The 25478-nt window shown below is 45.3% G+C and overlaps 2 protein-coding genes across 2 annotated transcripts in view; one reads left to right on the top strand and one right to left on the bottom strand.

Annotated features, from left to right (window-relative positions):
* LOC144264733 (neuronal acetylcholine receptor subunit alpha-7-like) overlaps positions 1-14745 on the top strand; it is a 121202-nt gene extending 106457 nt beyond the window's left edge. The window contains exon 10 of the mRNA XM_077816523.1: positions 14224-14745. Within this exon, the coding sequence (XP_077672649.1) occupies positions 14224-14745 (522 nt within the window). The remainder of the gene's footprint in view (positions 1-14223) is intronic.
* Positions 14746-19355: 4610 nt separating this feature from the next.
* DNAH6 (dynein axonemal heavy chain 6) overlaps positions 19356-25478 on the bottom strand; it is a 182414-nt gene continuing 176291 nt past the window's right edge. The window contains exons 75-77 of the mRNA XM_077818058.1: positions 23628-23779; positions 22293-22515; positions 19356-19459 (exon numbers count right to left, since the gene is read on the bottom strand). Of these exons, the coding sequence (XP_077674184.1) occupies positions 19356-19459; positions 22293-22515; positions 23628-23779 (479 nt within the window). The remainder of the gene's footprint in view (positions 19460-22292; positions 22516-23627; positions 23780-25478) is intronic.

The following is a 25478-nucleotide window of genomic DNA, read 5'->3' as shown; positions in this document are numbered from 1 at the left end:
GATTCTTCCATCCTAAGTGCAGGACTCTGCACTTGTCCTTGTTGAACCTCATCAGATTTCTTTTGGCCCAATCCTCTAATTTGTCTAGGGCCCTCTGTATCCTATCCCTACCCTCCAGCGTATCTACCTATCCTCCCAGTTTAGTGTCATCTGCAAACTTGCTGAGGGTGCAATCCACACCATCCTCCAGATCATTAATGAAGATATTGAACAAAACCGGCCCGAGGACCGACCCTTGGGGCACTCCACTTGATACTGGCTGCCAACTAAACATGGAGCCATTGATCACTACCCATTGAGCCCGACAATCTAGCCAGCTTTCTATCCACCTTATAGTCCATTCATCCAACCCATACTTCTTTAACTTGCTGGCAAGAATACTGTGAGAGACAGTGTCAAAAGCTTTGCTAAAGTCAAGGAACAACACGTCCACTGCTTTCCCTTCATCCACAGAGCCAGTTATCTCGTCATAGAAGGCAATTAGATTAGTCAGGTATGACTTGCCCTTGGTGAATCCATGCTGACTCTTCCTGATCACTTTCCTCTCCTCTAAGTGCTTCAGAATTGATTCCTTGAGGACCTGCTCCATAATTTTTCTAGGGACTGAGGTGAGGCTGACTGGCCTTTAGTTCCCAGGATCCTCCTTCTTACCTTTTTTAAAGATGGGCACTACATTAGCCTTTTTCCAGTCTTCCGGGACTTCCCCTGATCGCCATGAGTTTTCAAAGATAATGGCCAATGGCTCTGCAATCACAGCCGCCAACTCCTTTAGCACTCTCGGATGCGGCGCATCCGGCCCCATGGACTTGTGCTCGTCCAGCTTTTCTAAATAGTCCCGAAACACTTCTTTCTCCACAGAGGGCTGGTCACCTCCTCCCCATGCTGTGCTGCCCAGTGCAGCAGTCTGGGAGTTGACCTTGTTCGTGAAGACAGAGGCAAAAAAAGCATTGAGTACGTTAGCTTTTTCCACATCCTCTGTCACTAGGTTGCCTCCCTCATTCAGTAAGGGGCCCACACTTCCCTTGACTTTCTTCTTGTTGCTAACATACCTGAAGAAATCCTTGTTACTCTTAACATCTCTTGCTAGCTGCAACTCCAGGTGTGATTTGGCCTTCCTGATTTCACTCCTGCATGCCCGAGCAATATTTTTATACTCTTCCCTGGTCATTTGTCCAAACTTCCACTTCTTCTAAGCTTCTTTTTTGTGTTTTGAGGATATTGTCGTTTATAGCTCCAACTGGTGATACCATATGCAGCACCTAACCAAGGTACTACAAGCCCTGGATGACGCAGGCCTCATGGCGAATCCAGCCAAATGCCATTTAGGACAGCGGGAGGTGACTTATTTAGGCTATATGGTAGGGCGAGGGAAATTATGCCCCATGGTAGATAAGGTACAGGCTTTGAGGGACTACTCCACCCCTAAATCCAAAAAACAGGTACGACAATTCTTAGGGTTGGCGGGGTATTATCGGCGGTTTGTCCCTAATTTCTCAACACTGGCTGCCCCCTTGACGGACCTAATAAAGAAAACCCAGCCCCAGAAGATCCAATGGACGGAGGAATGCGAGAACACCTTCCATGCGCTCCGAGAACAACTGACCAGGGAGCCTGTGTTAACCCAACCCGACTTTACAAAGCCTTTCATTCTCCAGACAGATGCGTCTGGAGTAGGGACAGGAGCTGTAGTGTCGCAAGAGGTAGAGGGGGAAGACCACCCCATTTTATACCTCAGCTGGAAGCTCTTTCCACGCGAGACGCACTACTCTACCATAGAGTGGAAGGCCCTCGCAGTTAAGTGGTCAGTCGACGCACTGCGGTACTACTTGCTGGGGAATCACTTCTTCTTAGTGACTGATCACACCCCTCTCCGCTGGATTAAAAGCATGAAAGAAACGAATGACCGAATTATAAGGTGGTATTTGTGCCTCCAGCCCTATTCCTCCAGCCCTATTCCTTTCAAGTACTGCACAGGCTAGGTAAGGCCTACAAAAATGCAGACTTTTTCTCCTGGATGGGAGAAGAGAAGGACGAGGAAGGGGACAGGGCAGGGGAAACCCCTACCATCATTCTAAGGGGAAGGGTGTGTGACAAGGCGGACAGGCCCAGCACTGGGAAGGAGACGGTCAACCCTTCCCTGCTGGCAGAAGAAGCCACGCCCCTGAGGCTCTGCTGGGCATGCTCCAACCGGAGAGTCAAGTACAAAAGCCTGCAGAGCAGCTCAGTCAGGGCGGGCGGCTGAGGAAGGAGGACACCCAGCAGAGGCTCCAGCCCAGGAGCAGTGGCGACTTGTACAGGAGGGAGCCAATGGGCCAGGAAGTGGGACTAGAGACTGGCAGCTGTGGGAACCCCGGGGAGCCCCAGGGGCTGAGGAACCTGACAGCCCTGATGCCACAGGGACTGCTATGTTGGGAGAACTGGTAGGAAGTGACCCAGGAAAGGGAAGGGAGTGGTATCTCCCACCACTCTGAGTGGTATCTCCCTCCCACTCTGCAGTAGGATTCCCCGCTGACCCGGGGTGGATCATGCCCTCAATGACAAGGCCCTGGGCCGGAGCCCGGTGAAGGAGGGTGGGCCCGGTCTCCCCTACCGGGGGTCTCTAACCCTTCCCCCCCTTTTTTTGTGATGGCATAGTTCTTTGACCCCCTCTCTTACCTCAGAGGAGATAGATGAACTCCGGCCACTGTGCCACACTATCCTATAAGGGGAAGAAGATTTAGAGGGAGTGCCCTGATAAGGCTCACACGGCCTGGGTTAACCCTAAGTGAAGGGCTAGGGAGAAAACAAGCAGTCTTAGGGCTGGGGCAGCAGGAAGGCACCCGGAGTGCTTCCCCTGCCACACCAAGGGCCACATAAGGAGACATGGCCCCCTGAGGCAGAAAGAGGGAGTGCCAGCAAAACAGGCTCAGTCTGGGACTAGCCGCCAGAAAGGGGCAGTGCAGCCCGAGGCCCCCAGAGAGAAGGGAGCTGGGGCAGAGAGGCCCCCCCTTAACCAGGGAACCCACCCTAGTGACAGGAGGGCCACGGGGGCGGGGGGGGACCCAAACTGAGAAGGAAACCCACATAGGACTGGAGCAGTCTACAGTGGGGATCTAGACCATGGAAGAGGGAAGCAGGTTGCTCCAGTTGGAGGAGAGCCTGCAATAGGAAAGAGATTCCCTGAGGGCCCAGCTGCGAGGAGCACAAGGGTGCTAGGGGATTTCTCCCCCCCCCCCCCGAGCATTCTTAAGGGGAGGGTGTGTAGTGGTGTGGCTGCCCCACTCCTATACTAGAGGGGGTTCCAGGAGGCCAGAGGGGCTGTGCGGGTGGGCGGCCAATCAGAGAAGGCCTGCTAGGGAGCCAATCAGAGGCTGAGTAAGAGATAGTCAATCAGGGCCAGGCTCAGCCCTATATAAAGGCTGCCCAGGAAGGGAGCAGGGGGTCTCTCCCAGGCCTTCAGAGGGTGAAGGTCTGTCTCCTGTGAGAGAGGACTAGCACCAGGGACAGTGCAGTGCGGGGCAGGCGAGGGGAGCAGAAGGAACTCCAGCCCGGTATCTGCCAGGCTGCAGGCCCCGAGGGAAGGGAAGGGCCAGGCTGGTGCAAAGGGCATGAAGGAGAAGCGACCCAGGGAAAGAGGCGGAGAAGGGGAGAGAAGGAGGGCAGGAAGGCTGCTGCCAAAGGGTCTCTGGGTGCACATACACCCAGCCGTTGGACATGGCGATAGTGGACTGCACCAGAGCCCTGGCAAAAGGGGTTAGACTTTGGGGTGTGGTTGGCCGCTGGGGCTGGGCGAAGTGAAAGACTGCTGATAAACACACAGCCGCCCCCCTCCCCCCCGTAAGGGGGTGAACAAGGACTAGGGGGCACTGCCGGAGGGCAGTGTCTTGAAGAGGACGCCCCAAGAAAGGAGCAGCGTGGGTCCAGGCGTCAAGAAAGGGCGAGAGACGGACGGGACACCACCAGTGGAGGGTGCTCCACACTGGTCTGAGCTAATTCCCTGACGAGTCAGCAGAAGGCTCTGCAATGGTGAGTCCCAACCCTGTCACAGACCCCTTTTGATTTGAAGACAGCCTGGGAATATGCTAAAGGCAGAGCTTTCAGGATACCTGGAGCCAGCCCCTCCTCCCACATCTAGGGGGGCAGTGCTCCTCACCCACGGCTGGAGCAGTAAATGAAGAATCTGTGTTTCCTTCCAGCCATGTACTAGGAAGGTGTGTGTGACGGACGTTCCTGGGTCGGCTATTCATGAAGAGAGAGACTGGCTTGTGGATTGGGCACTAGCTGGAGATCCAGCAAGTCTGGGTTCTGCTCCCTGCTCTGCCGCTGCTCTGCTGTATGCCCTTGAGCAAGTCACGTCACCTCTCTGTTTTATCTATTTAGACTGTAAGTTCTTCATGGCAGGCACTATCTCTGCCTATGTACAGCACCTAGCAAACTGAGGCCCGTAATGATTATTTGCATTGCAGTAGAGCCTACATGACTATTGAAGAAAACATCATTTGAATGGATATGTGCCAGGCCAGGAAAGAGAGAGACCCACGTAAGAAGAGATGGGGTGGGAGGGACAGGGCTAGACCTAGAGTGAAAAGGCAGGAGTGCTGCAGTTGTACTGAGGAGGACGTCACCAGGAGGATGAGAAGGAGTTTAACTCTCTGGATACAAATACAAAAGTTTTGGCCACTGTGATTCCCGGCACATCGGCCCTGTTTTTTCTCCATGCCTGTTGCAGTCTGGGTTAAATTTTTCTTCCAGAGATAGCCCTGCAGCCTTTTTTCTCAGTAAGAATGTGAATCTATTAAGATGGTTTTCTGCAGAGAAGAGGAAATTGCTTACTTGAAACTGTTCTCTGCAAGGCGAATCTCATTGGATTCCCTACTGCTCATTCATCTTCCTCCCCACTGCACCGAGGGTTCTGCACATTTTAACTCCTCTCAGTTCCTCATTGTGGGGTTATTTCCACCTTTTGCTTCAAAGGACTTGACAGCTGGTGAACCAGGGGCAGGCTAATGACCTGCACAGGGGCAGCACAAAAGACACATGGCTTAATTAGCTGCAGTAGTGTCACTAGCCCCCTGCTTTCCCGAGCCAGTAACTAACTTTCACAATTGTGCAAATTCCTTTCCCTTCCTGAAAGTGATCACTACATCCATAGCACTCCTGTGTGTTTCGTTAGGAGACAGAAGAGGAGAGGGCCTGAGGGTTAGTACTGAACCTAGCCTGATAAGGTGGTGGGTTCTGTAAGCACCAAGCATGCAACAGAGCCTAGAGCAACTGGTGCTCTCTCTCTTCCACTGGACTATATGGGTGCTATGTGGCCACTGAACCGAGGGGGTTTGCCAAGGCCAAGATTTTCAAACGTGGGAGCCTAAAGTGAGGCTCCTCAGCTGGTATTCAGGTGACTAAAGAGCAGGGGCTGTTGGGTGCTTAGCGTCTTTGAAAGCTGGCCACTGATCTGACATGCAAGAGCCCTTGTGTAACTCCTGCTACAAGGGTTAATCACCGGGGACAGGGTTCCCAAGTACCCAGATGTGACAGGCAAGCCCTGCACTACCACCTGGGCAGCAGGAGGGCTAGGGATGGGTTTGTAGGACTCAGGGATGAGGGGAGGCTGGGTTTGTAGGACTCAGGGATGAGGGGAGGCTGGGTTTGTAGGACTCAGGAGCATTCCTGCTCTTGGTGAGAAGCCGCCCCAAACTAGAGCCACAAAGAGAACGTGCAAAACTGAGCCTAGCACCTAAGCGTAGCGCTCTACTGGCCAGGGCAATCCGAAGCCCTGAGTTAGGCAGCATCCAGGCTCCCGATACAATGTATGGGGAGAGCTGGACACCTAAGAACGGGATTGACAGAAGCCAATAAGAAATGCCGAGGAGAAGGGAGGCGCCTATGCTCCATCCCTCAGTGAGAGTGGGGCTGGAGGGAGGTGCCTATCCTCACTCAGGAGTCACAGCTGTGACCCTGCTCCAGGAGCTCAGCACCTAAGCCGGGTCAGCACTTCCTTGCAAAGAACGGAGGAGCAGGGGAGGCAGCTTCTGAGAACCTGCCGGTGCGACAGGTGGGGGAACACCTAGCTTGAGAATTTCAGCAGGGCATAGGCATGAGCTAGGCACCAGGCATCAGAACTTAAGTGGCTTTATACATGCCCGCTGGCAGAAACGTAGGTGCCGAAGTGACATGACTGGTGGGAATATAGGGCCCTACAGGGTTAGGTGGCAGCTGGGCATGGGTTTTGATCATTTAAAGTGCCAGTTAAGGTGGCTAAATCCCTTTGTGGATCTAGCCCCGAGTGGTTTATGTGGGACTCTGACTGAGAGCAGCAGCCTACTGTGTGGACGGTCTGTTACACTGCTGGGAAAGTCTGTTGCCTGAATCAGACTGCTGTGCCGGCAGATTGCCCTTGGGCAAGCCAGCGATGTTAAAGCACATGGGTACACAAGAACCTAGAACTGTCATGCCGAGACTGCTTACAGCCTGCCACACTGTCACAGGTGTCATCCCAATTAACACTGATGTAAGAATGGGTTAATTACTGAATTTCAATGTGTTTTTTAGGGCTAATGGCATTAGACTGAAAAAAACAAGAGCCACCCCCCCATTTCTGGTGCATTTATTCATGCACTAGAAATGCCCCAAAATAGGCTTCCCTGTCTCAGAAGTTACAGATGCAGATTCTCCACGCAGTCAGCACTTTGGCTTGAAGGAAAAGCATCATTTTCATGGAATGAAGGTATTGACCTGATGTCTCTTAGCATATCCAAGATCTATTAACATCTTCAAATTAGAAGCCCAGTATAATATGTCATATTTCACATTGCTCAAGAGTGACTCTCTCTCAGTGACCTTGTTGAAATATTTTTAGCAATTGAAGGCATTCATTTGGTCTTGTGGCTCTTTAAAGTCAGTGTCAATAACTAGTCAGAGGAAACAGTTCAGTGAAACGAAGAAGGGATTATCCTTTTTGCTAAGTCGTTGTTTTCTTCCCTGGCGAGTGTGAAGGAAATAATTGGATATTTAAAACCATACATGAAACTAGCACAGTTTGAGCCCTAAGGAAGTTTCCAGTCAGAGGAATAAAATATCCTTTCGAAGAAGTGGGCTGGAAGGGCCCCGTGGATGGGTGACTGAGGAGACCCTGATTGCACGACACAAAATGGCTTCAGTGATATAACCATTTTCTTCTTGTCACTTGGGGATTATTCCCCTTTGGAGTTAGCAGCCTTAAAGTTATTGTTGTTAGTAGTAGCATTCAAGTAGCATCTAGAGGCCCCAGCTAAGATCATCCAGCACTTAGCACAATGGGGTCCCAAACTCATTGGGAAAAAACTTGCGATTTAAACAGACAAGACAGACACATGGAGGGAGAAAGGAAGGGTTGGTGTCCCCAGTGTACAGAGGGAGAACTGATGCACAGAGATTACTTGATCTGCCAAAGGGAATTTGTGGCAGAACCAGGAACTGAACCCAGCTTTCCTGCGTCCCACTCCAGTGCCTTACCTCCCTCTCTTACTAGTAGGTTGATGGACATCCAGGTTAATAGAAGTCTGAAGTTGTCATCATTCAGAAATGAGGCTTATGTAATCACAGACTGTGTCCTTTCTATTTTAATGACTTTTTCAATGTCACTTGCACTTTTTCATATATAAAAGTGCTTCTCTCTTTAAAAGACTGGTGCCTTCCATAATGAAGTTCCATGCTCAGTGCAGATGGCATCATATGGATTTCAGCAGCACAGGACAAGAGTTCTTTGGATAGCCAGCTCTTGTTTTTATAGCTTTGCAAATCATAGGTGCCTTTAACTTGTTAATTGCACCCATATCCCTTGGAAGAACCTCAGTCAGGCCATTGGCAGTATACTGCACTGTTATCTAATCTGTTGGTTTGCTCCAGTTTTTTATAAAGTTCATATATTCATTATATTTTTTAACATTTGGAATGCATCAGATGGGGCACAAGAATGTGGCTTGGGAACGCATATTGGTGCAGAGCTGATGTCTGGGGTATTAGGCATGATTTTACAAGGAGCTTTGAACAGAAGTCATCCTCATGCCCTCTCAGTAGGATTCAGCTACTGCATGTCACTATGCCAGGCCCATAGGGGAATCACTTAGACTCTTCTGCTGGTAGGGTTCATTACAAAGTCACAGATTGTGTTTGCTGTTTGAGGAAAGGCCATTTCTCCTAAAGCACTGGAACCATGCCTTGTCCTCTTTAGGTCACCTGACATCCCCCAGAATCACAGTAGCCTTCAGTAGCCCTTCCCTGGCACAGTAGCCTTCAGTAGCCCTTCCCTGGGAAGGGAGATCACAATCTACACTATGCCCCTCACCAGGAGTTCTCAGATGTGTTACCAGAAGTGGGTTGGGAGGGGATGCCAGGAGGGCTACATCGCCCCCCGCCCGACAAGTCCTCAAGTCTTTACAACCCAGCAGAAGACCAAGATAGAGGATGGAAGAAGCAGCTTACTCCCTTCCTCTGCTGCTGCGATCCATCCATGCCCTGTCCCCTCCTACCCACTTGCTAATCACAGGCACACCCGAACCTGCTCTGCGCAGTGCTCCACGCTTGGGCAGGGGAAGGAGTGCTTGAGGAAGCAGTGGAGTTAGACTAACTCAACCTGCTAACTAATGTGAAAACTACAAACTCTTTTCTCACTAGGATGTTAACTCAGGTTAACTAATGGGGGTTAAGAACCCAGCTGTTTTTCCAGGGAAAACATAGCCTGGGAGTGGCATTGCCACAGAACTGAGCATTGTGCAAGCGAGGCCAGTCAGTCTTCAAATCCGCCCCCGCTGAAGTCTGACAAGATAGATTTAATAGCCACGGACCTTTAGTGCCTCCCTAGAGGACAGAAAACATCCTTACAAAGGTGGGACAAGATTTTCACAAATGGAGACCTAAAGTTCATCTCCTAAGTCCATATTGAGGTTACAGGGACAAACCATCCCGATGTGTCAAAAGAATAATAAATATGGCAGGTGACCAGCTTGGCTTAACGATGAAATCCTTGCGGATCTTAAACATAAAAAAGAAGCTTACAAGAAGTGGAAGATTGGACAAATGACCAGGGAAGAATATAAAAATGTTGCCCGGGCATGTAGGAATGAAATCAGGAGGGCCAAATCACACCTGGAGCTGCAGCTAGCAAGAGATGTTAAGAGTAACAAGAAGGGTTTCTTCAGATATGTTGGCAACAAGAAGAAAGCCAAGGAAAGTGTGGGCCCCTTACTGAATGAGGGAGGCAACCTAGTGACAGAGGATGTGGAAAAAGCTAATGTACTCAATGCTTTTTTTGCCTCTGTCTTCACGAACAAGGTCAGCTCCCAGACTGCTGCGCTAGGCGTCACAGCATGGGGAGTAGGTGGCTAGCCCTCTGTGGAGAAAGAGGTGGTTAGGGACTGTTTAGAAAAGCTGGACGTGCACAAGTCCATGGGGCCAGACGCATTGCATCCGAGAGTGCTAAAGGAATTGGCGGCTGTGATTGCAGAGCCATTGGCCATTATCTTTGAAAATGCGTGGCGAACGGGGGAAGTCCCGGACGACTGGAAAAAGGCTAATATAGTGCCAATCTTTAAAAAAGGGAAGAAGGAGGATCCTGGGAACTACAGGCCAGTCAGCCTCACCTCAGTCCTCGGAAAAATCATGGAGCAGGTCCTCAAGGAATCAATTCTGAAGCACTTAGAGGAGAGGAAAGTGATCAGGAACAGTCAGCATGGATTCACCAAGGGAAGGTCATGCCTGACTAATCTAATTGCCTTCTATGATAAGATTACTGGCTCTGTGGATGAAGGGAAAGCAGTGGATGTATTGTTTCTTGACTTTAGCAAAGCTTTTGACACGGTCTCCCACAGTATTCTTGTCAGCAAGTTAAAGAAGTATGGGCTGGATGAATGCACTATAAGGTGGGTAGAAAGTTGGCTAGATTGTCGGGCTCAACGGGTAGTGATCAATGGCTCCATGTCTAGTTGGCAGCCGGTATCAAGTGGAGTGCCCCAAGGGTCGGTCCTGGGGCCGGTTTTGTTCAAGATCTTCATAAATGATCTGGAGGATGGTGTGGATTGCACTCTCAGCAAATTTGCGGATGATACTAAACTAGGAGGAGTGGTAGATACGCTGGAGGGCAGGGATAGGATACAGAGTGACCTAGACAAATTGGAGGATTGGGCCAAAAGAAATCTGATGAGGTTCAACAAGGATAAGTGCAGGGTCCTGCACTTAGGACGGAAGAACCCAATGCACCGCTACAGACTAGGGACCGAATGGCTAGGCAGCAATTCTGCGGAAAAGTACCTAGGGGTGACAGTGGACGAGAAGCTGGATATGGTCAACAGTGTGCCCTTGTTGCCAAGAAGGCCCATGGCATTTTGGGATGTATAATTAGGGGCATAGCCAGCAGATGGAGGGACGTGATCGTTCACCTCTATTTGACATTGGTGAGGCCTCATCTGGAGTACTGTGTCCAGTTTTGGGCCCCACACTACAAGAAGGATGTGGATAAATTGGAGAGAGTCCAGCGAAAGGCAACAAAAATTATTAGGGGTCTGGAACACAGGACTTATGAGGAGAGGCTGAGGGAACTGGGATTGTTTAGTCTGCAGAAGAGAAGAATGAGGGGGGATTTGATAGCTGCTTTCAACTATCTGAGAGGTGGTTCCAGAGAGGATGGTTCTAGACTATTCTCAGTGGTAGAAGATGACAGGACAAGGAGTAATGGTCTCAAGTTGCAGTGCGGGAGGTTTAGGTTGGATATTAGGAAAAACTTTTTCACTAGGAGGGTGGTGAAACACTGGAATGCGTTACCTAGGGAGGTGGTAGAATCTCCTTCCTTAGAAGTTTTTAAGGTCAGGCTTGACAAAGCCCTGGCTGGGATGATTTAATTGGGGATTGGTCCTGCTTTTGAGCAGGGGGTTGGACTAGATGACCTCCTAAGGTCCCTTCCAACCCTGATATTCTATTATTCTATGATTTAGGCAGCTAAATAAGTGTCTGAATTTCAGACATGCTGATCACTCAGCAGTTCCGAGTAAAATCAGTGTCAATGTAAATATTGGCAACTTTAAAGCCTCCAGTTATTAGCTGGAAGGCTAACAACTCATGCAGTCCAAAAGTCCTTTCACTGGGCAAATGGCTTAGCAACACTTTGAAAGTGATAGCAGTGGAGATGATAACACAACTCTAAGGGGTTTCTTTGCAGAAATGTCTAAATGGATGAGCCCCAAGTTACACATGCTCTTAGATGTGTGAGTAACCCCACTGAGTTCTAGAAGATGACTTGTGTGTAGGTGTTTCCAGGATTGGGGTCCATGGTTACCATTCATCAGCTTCATGGGAGGGGAGCAGTCAGATCAAGAAACCCATCAACTTTATAAGCTTTTCCTCATATTAACATAAAACAAAGGGGGAAACTTACATCACTGCTGACTTCTGACACTTCTATTTCATGCGATTGTAACAAATATTGTAACCTCTCGTATCCTGAGAATTGTGTAAATTCAGGTAGGGCTGTGAGAGTTAAGTTGCATTTGTTTGTCATTTGAGGACTGGTTGTCTGCAGCTATAATAAAAAATGCAAATAGGCTCTTATCTTTTAAGAGTGGCTCACAGGTTACCTGCAAAGGTCAATTCATTCTTGAACACACAAACACACACACACACACACTCTATTTGACAAATACATAATTTAGTTTCCTGTTGTTGTTGCTCTTCTCCGTTCCCAGCAATCTATACAAACACACAGAATCCCAGCCTGCCAGGAGTTCAGAGAAGAGCTCTAAACGTCAACTAGAGAAGGAAAAGCAGGATGTACCCTCATGCAATTACCTCACACAATAGCCTTGACAAGAAGCATTTGTCCAATAGGCTTCCAGAGGCAGGCTAGACCAGAGGAGGAGTTTACACTCCAAAGAATGAGACAGGCCTCCTCTGCAGTTTTGCTGAGCTCCTCGCCAAGGATTGAAAATGACTTTCAGTTAAGTTTATTGAAATTTAAACAATAGTGGAAAAACTACCCTTACAAAACAAACTCTCAGCACTCTGACTCATAATCCTGCTACAACAGCATCAGAACGATCACCTCAAATCTTTCAGGTATAACCCAGTCATGAAATCTGTGGAAAGGGACTGCCATCAGCTTTCTCCTCTTAACAGAGACCCTGGAATGCTTACAAACAGAAGGGCGCAAGAATTGCTTTGTAATGTGAAAAGTACATTTTCTTCACTTCTTGTGGTCTCAAAACTGACTGAACTTTTTGCTCAAACTACCCTAAAAAAGTCATATGTGGGAAGAGACCTGGCTTGGGAAAATTTCACTTTGAAAGGGGAAGTCTGAGAAAGTAACAAGCAACTGAAAAATGGCCTGTAGAAGGATGCACTCGCCTCTGGGGTGCCCCCTCCTGGCCATGTGCAGGGTAGCAGCTCTCTGTCTTGCACTCCTTGCCGACGGTCATTCTGGTCTCACGGTGGTCAGCCTCTTCTCACAACATGACTTTCCAGCCCGGCCACAATTTATTCCCACTGCTTTTGGGATAACAGAGTCCAAATAATAATTCCAAGCCCTCGTCAGATCTCCGGCTCATGACTCTGGGCCTAGTGATCCTCACACCCTTCTATAAGGTATGCTCCACCTAGCTGCCTCCTTCCTACCATAGTCTTTCTCCTTAGTGCCTTCCTGCGTTCTTGTAATGAGCAACACTGCCCAGGGCTTCTCACTGGAGGTCGGATTCCTGCCCTGGTCTGTGTTCACATCCCACCATGTCCCTCACGTCAGAGCTCCCTGCACTGTTCCCAACCACCCTACTCCTGCTCTCTGGTTCAGTCTCTTGAGCTGGTTCTTCCCTCGTTATCTCAGGGACCCACATGAGTCTTCTACCCTGCAGGGTTCCCTAGCTCTGCCCAGCCACATCACAAACTTCTCTGACAGCTCCTGCTGCTCCGCTGTCTCTTTGCCTCTACCACCAAGAGAGTTGCTGCTGAGTTCTTCCCTCGCTGCAGCTCCTTTCCACTCAGCCTTCTTCTCCCACTACAAACCACTCAGATACAAACCACTCAGCTCCTTTCCACAGCTGGGATTCATCTTTAATTAGGACTGGCCACCCTCCAGCTGCAGCCAGGTGCATTAACTGAGCTCCCTAGCTCTAGTTAGCCCCTTTAATGTCAGTGTGGGGTAAATAGCCCACCACAAGGCTCTTTTAATATAATGCTAGCTGTCACCACATGATTCAGCTACCCAATAATGCATTGGGACCATGTGTGGAGTAAAGTTCTACCTTACAACTGATCCCCTTAGAAATAAGCCTTACACCCAGCTTGTGTGGTAGCCTTATTCCCATTTTACAGATGGGCAAACAAAGACATGGAGCGGTTACATGGCAGAGCCTGAAACAGAAGAAGAGTCCATTTTCCTGTTTCTGTTTTTCACTAAATAGAGCTGTGTAAAAGTGTGGCTACTCACCTCCCACAAGCACTTCCTGCTGGCTGGGCATGGGCCTACACTCTCTGCTTTTGCGGTGCTTTCTGCTGGTAGTTTCTCTTTTCAGATGGGTTTTCAGTGACTCAGCCCTGCAGCTGAGTCACACACTGTCTGTATGTGAAATGGACGGAAAACAACCCCCTACCGGAGTAACACAATCAAACAAACAGTTGGCCCCTCCTTGAGGTTCTCAGTCCTGTCTCTGGGCTTGTGTAAGCACCCCCCTTCTTGGTTTCCAAACAAAACTTTTTGCCTCCTTGGCCACTCTGTCTGTGACCAGTGGGGGGACCCAGGCCTGCCCACCAGTCCGGGTCTCAACCCAGGGACCCTACGACTAGCAGCCAACTGTCGCTTCCATCACTAGCGTCTATTGTTGCATTCCCTGGGCTGCTTCCCACTCTGTCCGGTCAGTTTCTGGGGTCCTCAGCCTGTTCCCGTGTAAGCAGGGTCTCTTCCAGGCCTCCTTGCCTGGAGAGTCTGTAATAGTCTCTGCCCTGTTCTCTCAGGGTTCTTTCTCACAAAGCGGCGTGTGGTAGGACCACAGGGCCTTCCGGAGGTCCTGAAAGGGCCTGGTACACCCCATCACAAGCCAATATAAATCTGTGATAATGAAACAGTTTTCCCTTACAATAGTTTACAGCTGTCCAAATGGAGATTTATATAGATGGCAAAATCACTTTGTGAAATACAGATCCTGCAAAGATTTCTAAGTGCACTGTTCAGTCAGTGAAAATAAGATAAAGGTCTCTAAAATATTTTGATCACTTCCTCCTGTTTTTCAGGTCCGTGTTTTCCTGCTGAATTGGTGTGCTTGGTTTTTAAGGATGAAAAAGCCAGGAGAGAACATAAGGCCCCTCTCTTGCAAATACAACTATCCCAAGCACCATTCAAGCATCAGTAGCGTTGAAATGAATGTGTTACCTGGATACCAATCTAGCAACGGGAATGTGATCTATAGCTACCATGCCATGGAAAACCCATGCTGCCCACAAAACAGTGACTCAGGTAGTAAGTGTGGAAAGGTCACTTGTGCCTCTACGGAAGATATTGAGCTAGTTCAAAAGAAAGCTTTAATGGATACTATCCCAGTGATTGTCAAAATCCTGGAAGAAGTTCAGTTCATTGCAATGCGCTTCAGAAAACAAGATGAGGGTGAAGAAGTTTGTAGTGAGTGGAAGTTTGCAGCAGCTGTCATAGACCGATTATGCCTGGTTGCATTTTCACTCTTTGCAATCATCTGTACGTTTACAATACTGATCTCTGCTCCAAATTTTATAGAAGCTGTTTCAAAGGATTTTGCATAAGGCTCTCAAAGAGGAGCACTCAGTACGAAAAATGTCATTTCAAAAGAAAAAATGTCGCCATTAAGTTTGCTAAATAACGTAATTTAAATCTTACATAGAAGATGAAGGAGCTGAAATTAGTTTTGAGAGCTGATTATTTCCAGTGTTAGTGATTGTAATGACTGAATAATATAAATACTGGACCCTGTTATTTATTTCTTAGATTGTGTCTGCCTGTAATGATATGATCTGTGACAAGTGGTAGGCAAGAATTCAAATCTTTGTTACAAGTAAGCACTAGTGTATGTGTACTACTAAGAAACCAACAGTGAACAGTTAGCTATTGTTTAATAAGTAAAAGCTAGATTGATAAGTCATTCTGACTAACATGTTCTTTAGTATATTGTCATTTTCAATATCTTTATCTTTCAGTATCTTCGATTAGTATGGCTGTGACATCCATTTCTCATGTTTGACAACGTATCACTCTGCACTGTTTATACTGCATTTAGCTAAACAAACTACTGGTGTTCGCTTGTACTATTGCTGTGATAATCTGAAACATTTTTCCAATCAAGATGTTAACAGAATGTATTTTTGCTAAAACTTTACAGAAATATTTTTTTTAAATGGAGGAAATGTTGGTTGTTGAAAGGGAAGAGAAAACTCAGTCAGCATTCAGAGAACTGTACGGATTCTCAATGACACTGTTGTGTTGCTACTGTCGTCCATGTGCTTAATTTGAATACATCTTGAATCACAACTGCCAATCTAATACCTGCTAATCCTAATTTTTTTGCGAGGATTCCTGGCCCCATCAAAGTCAATGGGAGTTTTGCCAGCGACTTCAATGGGGCCAGGATTTCGACGTTAGATGTCACAGTCTAGTCTTCTTTGTTGGGCTCTGTTGGTGTGGTCCACTTTCAAACTTGGCCAATGTAGTCTTGTTAAAGAAATTATGTTGATTAAAGACAACTTATTTTTGTTTAGCTAAAGTTTAACATGGAAGACTTTTGTCTTCACTTGTAACCATGTTGCTGCTGCTAACTACTGTAATGCTTAAATATCAATAAACAATAACTCTTATGTCACTCAGTTGGAAGATGATGGTAAAAAAGCCTCCTTATCATAGGTGTCTTCTGTCCACTGTAAAATGAACCCCTCATCAGAATACTTGCCCATCTCTTCTGGTGTGATTTTAATCTGCCAGCAGATTATAACTGGCCATCTGGGCTGACAGGGGGCCCCTATCCCTAAAGTGTTTACCAGAAGATGTGGTCTTCACAACATGAGTAAAACTTCTACTCTCTGGTGTTACAAACTCTTTGTATGTCTGCGAGGAACCTAGCACATTCTTGGGTGTTTGATCAATGATAACACATTGCCTTCTCTGACTGATTCCTAACCTGTTTTTCTCAAAAGAGGTTTTAGGGGAGTTGACAAGAGTTGTTTCCCACAATGGTGAGCCAGACCTTTCCCATAATTGCTGCTGGAGAGCAATATGGAGATCTTGGGCCCATTACTGAAGAAGAACTTCAAATACTTCCAATCAAACAGGTAGTGGTGAGGCTGCTTGCCGAAGGAACCATCTTTTGACCTTAAAGCTTTACTTATTCCCATTCAGTATATAACCAATTGTTTTTGGAGAAGATAACTGGTAAAGCTGAAGCAGTTCCAGTGGTTTCTGTATATTTCAGTGTCCTTGATCTCTAGTGGGCTGCTTTTGGGCATGTTTTTAGTAGAGAAAGGTATTACTATCTGTCACGGGTTGCCCCCCTTTAAGATGCCACCTGATGTGCTGGGATACCACTGAGCCCAACTGTTCTGCCATCTTGGGCACCCTTTTCACCTGTCTTTTTGAGCCAGGCTATTAATCCTCCGTCGGCACACACACAGGCAGAGCCACACCCAACTGCAGAATGACACAGACACTGAAATCAGCTCTGGGAAAACTCAGCTTAAGGGACTTGCCCCAGCACTCATGTGTCCTCCTCCCTTGGAGTGCAGATCCAAAGGTACATTATGAAATCTGCCTCCTCCCTCAGTGTGAAGAAACGTATGGACAGCCTCTTCACCATCCCCAATTACAAATTGTACAAATAGGATATTATAAATGAGACATATATTTATTAACTACAAAAGGTGAATTTTAAGTGGTTAAAGAGAGAGCAAACAGAACAAAGCAGATTACTAAGCAAATAAAACAAAATACGCAAACTAAGCTTGTTTCACTAAAGAAGTTGGTTACAAATAGTAATTTCTCATGCTAGATATTGTTAAAGGCAGATTGCAGAAAGTCTTGAAAGGCACCTACACTGGTCAGCAGCTTGAGACCTCAGATATTATTACTCACAAGCTAGATGCCCTTCCAGCTTGGGCTCAACCCTTCTCCCCCCAGTTCAGTTCTTGCTTCCAGGTGTTTTTCAGTGTCTCTTTGGGTGGGGAGGCAGAGGAGAATCATGATGATGTCACTCCCCTGCCTTATATAGCTCTTATGTAAGGCGGGAACCCTTTGTCTGGCATTCCAAAAGGGGAAGAAGGATATCCAGTACCAGGTGACTTGGACCCATATCTCTTGCATGGCTGTGGCAGCCATTGCTTGTAAGCTGTCTTGAGTATCCACAGGAAGACTAAGCTCTTTTACAGTCCATTGTCTTAGCTAATGGGCCATTAGCACTGTCTGGCTTTCTCATGGTTGTACCTGAAGGGTTAGTTGTAGGTGACACCCCAAGTAACCCATTTGAAATACAGATACATGGTCAATATTCCTAACTTCAGATATAGAAATGATACAGGCATACAAATTGGATAATCACATTCAGTAAATCATAACCTTTCCAATGATATCTTACATGAGCCATCTTGCATAAAGTACATCTCAATTATGTCATATCCATATCATAAGCATATTTTCATAAAGAATATGGAGTGTAATGTCACACTAGCTATTGCTGATGGTTTGCTTTTGAGAATGGACATGGGTAAAAGGGTCCATGCTGATCTGACCACAAACCTTTGCTGAGTACCTTTTAAATCTTGCAGGAGTTAACAGGAAGGCCTTTTGTGGATTCTCTCCTTATTCTTTGAGAGGTCCTAAATGGTGGCAGAGAGCATTCACTCATCCTCTGTGCAGGCCTTTATATGTGAGGTATGACAAAGTTGTCACCTCTCCTCTTGTGTGCCTATGTATCGTTGATAGGGCAACAAGAAGTTTTTCCCTGCAGTACCATAAATGTGAGGATGACACTCAGATCTATATCTTATCATTGTTATCCCATATATTATGGTGTCTGAGCTCCTAGTATTGAAAGAGGCAGGCAAGCGGATGGGACTAAACTGGCTTAAGTTCCTCCTAGATAAATGGACATAAAACTGAAATATCTAAAAGAACAGCTTGGAGTCATTAGTGAACCTTTCGCTGCAGGTGTATATTCAACCTCACCCATAGTTTTTGGGTCATAGGGACTCTTTGCTCCCCTGGATTTGCATGTGACTATAGTATGTAGTGCCTTTTAACATCTATGATTGGCTAGGAAGGTTACTTCTCCCCTAGGATACACTGTTCCATACCTTTGTACCCTCAAGGCTAGATCATTATAGCCATGTGCTCCACCTGGGACTATGCTGGAGAAGCACCCAGAAGTGGCTGCTAGTGCTGATGACAGTGGTTTGACTTGTGTAAGAAGATCTTCTATCTGCTATATCAGCAGTGCTCCATGATCTGGACTAGTTGCACTTCTAGGTGTAGTTCAAGGTGTTGATCACGACCTATACTATATAAAGCTCTAAGAGATTCTACTGTTCCATTGTACGCTCCAGAGCTGAATTTTCTGAACATTCCTGAGCCAGCAGCATGAAGTTCTCAGTGCCCTTTGCTACAGCTCCTTCGGAGCTTGAGCTTGGTGAGCTGCAGGCCACAATGCAAGAGCTGTTTGTCTTGTACAAGTCTTTGGCTAATTTGCAGAAATAATGTGGAACGGGGCTTGGTGTTAGTGACCAGTGGGCCCTGCTACTGAGACTAAGTTGAAAGGCTTATAGTTTATAATCGTAATGGATTCTTTTAATTCTTGTGAGTTACCCAGTTGCTTCAGTGATGGAGACGGAGTATTTCTAAAATAGTTAGATATCCATTTCTTTCTGCTGCTTTTATAGCTAAAATATAGCAGGCAGGACAGAGAATGACCTTTAGAATCAGTCACTCAAGGACTCTTAATATTTTTGCTTAAAGCCTTTTGTCATCATAAGCAATCTCCAGAGACAGAAAACAAGGCATAAAAGCTGAAAGTAAAGCACAGCAGTCATAGTAACTTAGCATCCCAATGCAAAGCATGTTTCTTTACATGAAACATGCAGATACTGTGGAAGAGTATTTTTAACTGGAGCACTGGTGCATAAATCTTAGGAGCAGTAAGAGGATAAGAACTAGCCTAAAAATAACAATGGAAAATGAATATTGGGCAACATTTTATTTTATAAAATCTAATACAAATGAAAAAGTAAATTATAAGTTAGTAGTCCGTATTATTATACTGTCAGGAGTCTAGGATTGTGATAATGCTAAAACCATTCTGCTGGTATACATCGTGAATGTGATTTACACATACTCCTGCTGGAATGTAACTGCACCCTGCTTACTCATTCAGCTGGCAGAGCAAGGCTGATCCTTTCGATATCCAGTAGTCACTTGGTCTTTTGGAGGGTAATAAGACTGTTACCACAAAATTGGTAGAATGACCTAGTTAAAAAAGCAAAGAGAAAAAATTACCATTTACCTAAGCAATGCAAATCATTATGTCAATGCAACATTATGGTGGAGAATTTAACCTCCACAACCAGCACATTCAGAACCAAGATTGCTACAACATCCCGTGCCTATTGCATTACAATACATCTCTCATCACATATCAGCGGGCAGCATCACTGTCAGCGTCAAATACTATCAGATAAAGTATTACATAATTTCACAAGCAAACAGATTACTTTCAAAATTGCTAAATGACATCAGGGTACTTACCTATAACAACATTTACAAAACCTAAGCTCTTAAAAACAAATAAATGAATAGTCAAGGGCATCAGAAATCTTACTCTATCCACGTAATAAGCAAGTACACTGGGCCAGATTCTGATATCCTTACGCTGAGTAGCACCTACTCCACAAGTGATCCCATTGATTTCAGGTAAGGTGCTATTCAATGTAAGCATATCAGAATCTGTCCCATTTGTTTTCTCAAATATAAAGACAACAACAACAACCTCAACATGGTCCGATGGATTGCTGGGGTTTTAAGTATTATTTTTGTTATCTTAATTGCAATATCAATTTGGAGGAATTTGGAGGAATTTACTCCATTAATTTTATCAGGACTTCAGTAGTCTCTATTCAAAATGCGACCGTTCTGCCTTTCACAAATAGATATGATTATGTATTTATAGAAATTGCTATATTTGCTATTGCGAATACCTAGGGATTTTTTTGAAAATACTAAGACAATTTTATTTAGGTAGCTAAGGAAACTCTCAATTTTTAAGAGTGACCATTGTAAAGTAAAATACTAAGTAGTGGAAGTTCATAAAATGAAGAAACCTTCTCATATTAGGTTTCAGAGTAGCAGCCGTGTTAGTCTGCATTCGCAAAAAGAAAATTAGGCTAGCTCAGAAAATTAGGCTAGCTAGTATGTATACATAGCTACCAGAAGCACTCTGATCAAGTCCAGGACTAGTCCTGATTTCTTGATATGGGAAAGAGACAGTTCAAAATATAGAGTCAAAGTAAAAAAAGACAATAAAAAGTTTTGCTTGAAGCCCAAATAATCTCTCTTCCATTCTGAGACATATCCTTCTTGGTGACATCTAGTGAGTCTGTAGAAGGACCTTTTCAGTCTTGTGGAACATTCAGTGTCTAGACCTAAGAGGAGATGTCTGGTTTTGATTAAATCTGACCATGAATCTGGGTTAAGAGGTCTGGAAACAGAGGTTCCAATGACCTCCTCAGGAAAGCCCCATAAGCAGCAAGCCCAGTCAGGAGCTACTAGAAAAAAATGGGCTCTCTCCTGTTTACCTTGCTGATTACATAAGGAACAAGAGGGAGAGCAGGAAACATACAAAAGAATCCCTGACTTCAAGTTAATAGGAAGGCATCTGTCAAGGAAGCAGGCTGTCTCTGCTCTTGAACGGAACACAGGATACTTTGGATTTCACATACACAGCTGTAACTTCACTGACTTTAGCTACTCCTGGTTTGCCACCTTTTGAAGACAGGCTTTATTACAAATATGCTCATGCACTGTTCAAGTGATCTTGACACCTTTGGTTAAGACTGTGAAATGCATCAGTGCCATCCATGTACTACTGCTGCTTCTGCATCTCTGGCATGTGAATGAAGGCAGTAGTTTCAAAAACACTTAACCACATCTTTTTAATGAAAAGACATTAAGCTTCAGCATCATTAGCTTAATCAACATCAGCTCAATGACATACTTCTGCACTGACACAACCATGATCATCATGACCTATGCAAAATCTCATTAGCATCATGGCACACAGTCACTTTAGCATCTCTAGCACCTTGACAACGTCTGAGCAAACAATTAGAAGCCAAGTTTTCATAGTGCCTCATCACCCCTCCCTTTATTGCTGTTGTGAACAGAGGCACCTGATTGCTTGGAGCAGATTCCCAGCATTCTGCTCCTGCACCTTTTCCATTACAAGTAAGAAGTGAATGAAGGCCTTGCTAACTGTCATTTTATAAAAGAGGCTGGACATTCTCTCTGCAAGAAGGAAAATGTGTTGAGAACAACACTGTCTAAACAAAGACAATAGAAATAAAATCACACTGTACATGGAAGATACAAACACTAAGAAGGAAAATCAGGCAATGTCTCTAAGGGGAAACTGTGAAAGAGCTGCATGTGCAGGGAAAAGGAATTGTCAGTGGTTGTGGTTTCCAGAGGGCACACTTATTTCATGTGACCTCTGTATCTCCTGATATTACTAAGTTCTTTTAGCTGACTAGTCAGCTTCTGAATCTCGCATCTGAAGCTGAAACTTAGCAGTGTGGAGCTAATAAAATCTACTTGTATTTGGAGAGTTATTTTTTGCAGAGTTATACTATTGCATTAATAACTCCATATTGCAATAGCTTTATCAAAAAGCTAAGTATTATTTATTTAGAACAAAAGCATTTCAGAGACAACAGAGATGAAAACAATCAACAGTCTACATGCTTGCTTGTCTTTCTCTAAGGCTTAACCTGAGAGCGTTCCCTCGGAGCCAGGAAAGCCTCAATTGCTCTCAGCCATTCCCGCGGAACCTGTGTCTCTCTTTCTTCTCAGTCTTCTTAGATTATTACACAGCAAATAAATAACATACAGAGAAAGGTGGAATTGTTTTGACAAAGAGGCCACAGGCCAAATTTGAGCTCTTATTGCAAACTTAGGAAAAATTCCTTTTGAATGACTTATGCACATGACTTCCATTTAAAAGGTCAGATGTCTGATTTTGATAAGAACTATGATTTTAAAGAAACAGTCACCTGTGGTAAAACTATGATTTTAAAGAAACAGTTACCTGTGGTAGAGAGTGTTCCAGCTCTGGCTCCAGTTTTATAAAGTGGTGACTGATACAAAGAGGGATTTGGTTCATAATTTCGATGGGGCTCAAAATGCACCACTGGCAACATTGGATTCATTTGTCTAGGTAAGGCATCTTCTATAACCATCTTTTCATCATCCCAACGACTGGCATCCATGAACATCCCATGTACCAAAACACCATCTTCTGGAGAGGGTAACTGAAATAAACAGCAAATGACAAGAAAGCAAAATCTCCAAATTTATGAACAAAAAAAAATGAATGGAATGATCAAAGTTGGATGACATGTTCACATCACCACAAGAAGTTCTAGATTCCTGGGGGAACAGGACGGAACACGTACTGTGACGGGGCAAGGCCAGATGGCTATAGAAAAGTAGTGGGAGATAGATATATTAGCTCCAGGCTCAACAAATCCCTGGTACCAGGATAAGTGAAATGGCAGCTGCTCCAGGTCAATTAAGACACTTGGGGCCAATTAAGAACTTTCCAGAAGGCAGGGAGAATGCTAGGTTGATTGGGACACCTGAAGCCAATCAGGGGCTGGCTGAAATGAGTTAAAAGCCTCCCAGTTAGTCAGGTGGGGGTGCACTTCAGGAGCTGTGGGAGGAAGTTGCGCTGTTGGAGAGACTGAGTAGTACACATCATATCAGGCACAAGGAAGGAGGCCCTGAGGTAAGGGTGAAGTGGAGCTTGAGGAAGTGAGGGCTGCTGTGGGGGAAGTAGCCCAGGGAATTGTACATGTAATGATTCTAAAAGGTCAGCTACAATAGCTGATACTATTAGGGTCCCTGGGCTGGAGCCTGGAGTAGAGGGTGGGCCCGGGCTCCCCCCCCTTTGCCCCCTGATTAATCACTGAGACTGGGAGACAACAGAGACTGTGCAAGGAAGGATAACTTCTCCTCACCTCCCTCGCTGGCTTATGATGAAAATGGCTCAGTAGACTGTGACCCTTGTCTCTAGAGAGAGAAGGGTAACGTGGAGGGTCACAGTGAGCCTCTGAGGCTAGCGAAATCCGCCAGGAAACGCGGGACCCACGGAAGCAAGGACAGAGCTTTGTCACAGTACATAGAAACCTCTACCACTACAGCTGCCTGAAAATTATCTAATTTTCAAATTTTGGATGAAATTTCTTTGTGACAAAACACAAGGAAAACACAACATAAAGTCCTGACATTCAAAGCTTTATGTGTTATTGAACAATAGTATTAATCTTAGATTATGCAGAGTCAATGTCAATTTTTGCTCAAAAGAGATGATAGGAAGGATTTTTATTTTTATTTTGGTATTGATAATAAACATCCAAAATACCTGCATATCCATAGGTAATTCTTGTCCAAATTGGCACACTTTTAATGCTTCCGTAACTTGTGCTTGATCTCGATAAACAGGGATGACATTATAGCTGAAACTAAGCTCATCTATTGGTAAATTATATTTACGAGCATGATTTTGAAGGGTGCCTGGCAAATTGAAAAAAAAGTATTTTTTAAATAAAATTGAGAGAGGGGTCAGTTGCTCACTTGACCTACTGTAAATGGGAACAAGACATTTCACCCATGCAGCAGAGCTGCCTGTATGTTTATTACTGAGAATAAAAATGCTAAAAGCTACCATCTTGATATCCATTAGAGATGATTGGGAATTTTCAATCAAAATCACTATTTGGTGTAAAATGGAGTTTCTGCAAAACTGAAATGTTTTGTAGGAATATTTTTATTTTGCTGAAACTTTTCAAATTTTCATTTGGAAAATCTAAACAAAAGATAGGTTTCAGAGTAGCAGCCGTGTTAGTCTGTATCCACAAAAAGAAAAGGAATATTTGTGGCACCTTAGAGACTAACAAATTTATTTGAGCATAAGCTTTCGTGAACTACAGATCACTTCATCGGATGCATGCAGTGGAAAATACAGTGGGGAGATTTAATATACACAGAGAACATGAAACAATGGGTGTTACCATACACACTGTAATGAGAGTGATCAGGTAAGGTAAGCTATTACCAGCAGGATAGAAAGAAAAAAGAAAAAAAAACCCTTTTGTAGTGATAATCAAGGTGGACCATTTCCAGCAGTTGACAAGAACGCGTGAGGAACAGTGGGGTGGGGGGGGGAGAATAAACATGGGGTTATAGTTTTACTTTGTGTAATGACACATCCACTCCCAGTCTTTATTCAAGCCTAATGTAATGGTGTACAGTTTGCAAATTAATTCCAATTCAGCAGTCATAGAATCATAGAATATCAGAGTTGGAAGGGACCTTAGGGAGGTCATCTAGTCCAACCCCCTGCTCAAAGCAGGACCAATCCGCAATTTTTGCCCCAGATCCCAAATGGCCCCCTCAAGGATTGAACTCACAACCCTGGGTTTAGCAGGCCAATGCTCAAACCACTGAGCTATCCCTCCCCCCAACACCCAGTCTCTCGTTCGAGTCTGTTTTTGAAGTCTTTTTGTTGCAATATTGCGACTTTTAGGTCAGAGATCGAGTGACCAGAGAGACTGAAGTGTTCTCTGACTGGTTTTTGAATGTTACAATTCTTGACATCTGATTTGTGTCCATTTCTTCTTTTATGTAGAGACTGTAGTGATTGTCCAGTTTGGCCAATCATGGTGGAATTGTTGAAATCATGGTGGAATTTCAACAATTTCCAACCCACCATCAACCTCAGCCTGGACCAGTCCACACAACAAAGCCCGTTGCCAACTGTGTCCACATGTCTATTCAGGGGACACCATCACAGGGCCTAATCACATCAGCCACACTATCAGAGGCTCGTTCACCTGCACATCTACCAATGTGATATATGCCATCATGTGCCAGCAATGCCCCTCTGCCATGTACATTGGTCAAACTGGACAGTCTCTATGTAAAAGAATAAATGGACACAAATCAGATGTCAAGAATTATAACATTCATAAACCAGTTGGAGAACACTTCAATCTCTCTGGTCACTCGATCTCTGACCTAAAAGTCACAATATTGCAACAAAAAGACTTCAAAAACAGACTCCAATGAGAGACTGCTGAATTGGAATTAATTTGCAAACTGGATATAATTAACTCAGGCTTGAATAGAGACTGGGAGTGGATGAGTCATTATACAAAGTAAAACTATTTCCCCATATTTATTCCCCCCCCCCGCACTGTTCCTCAGACGTTCT

This window comes from Eretmochelys imbricata, chromosome 5 (genome assembly GCF_965152235.1).
Source record: "Eretmochelys imbricata isolate rEreImb1 chromosome 5, rEreImb1.hap1, whole genome shotgun sequence".
NCBI lineage: Eukaryota > Metazoa > Chordata > Testudines > Cheloniidae > Eretmochelys > Eretmochelys imbricata.
This window is presented reverse-complemented; position numbering and strand designations above follow the sequence as displayed.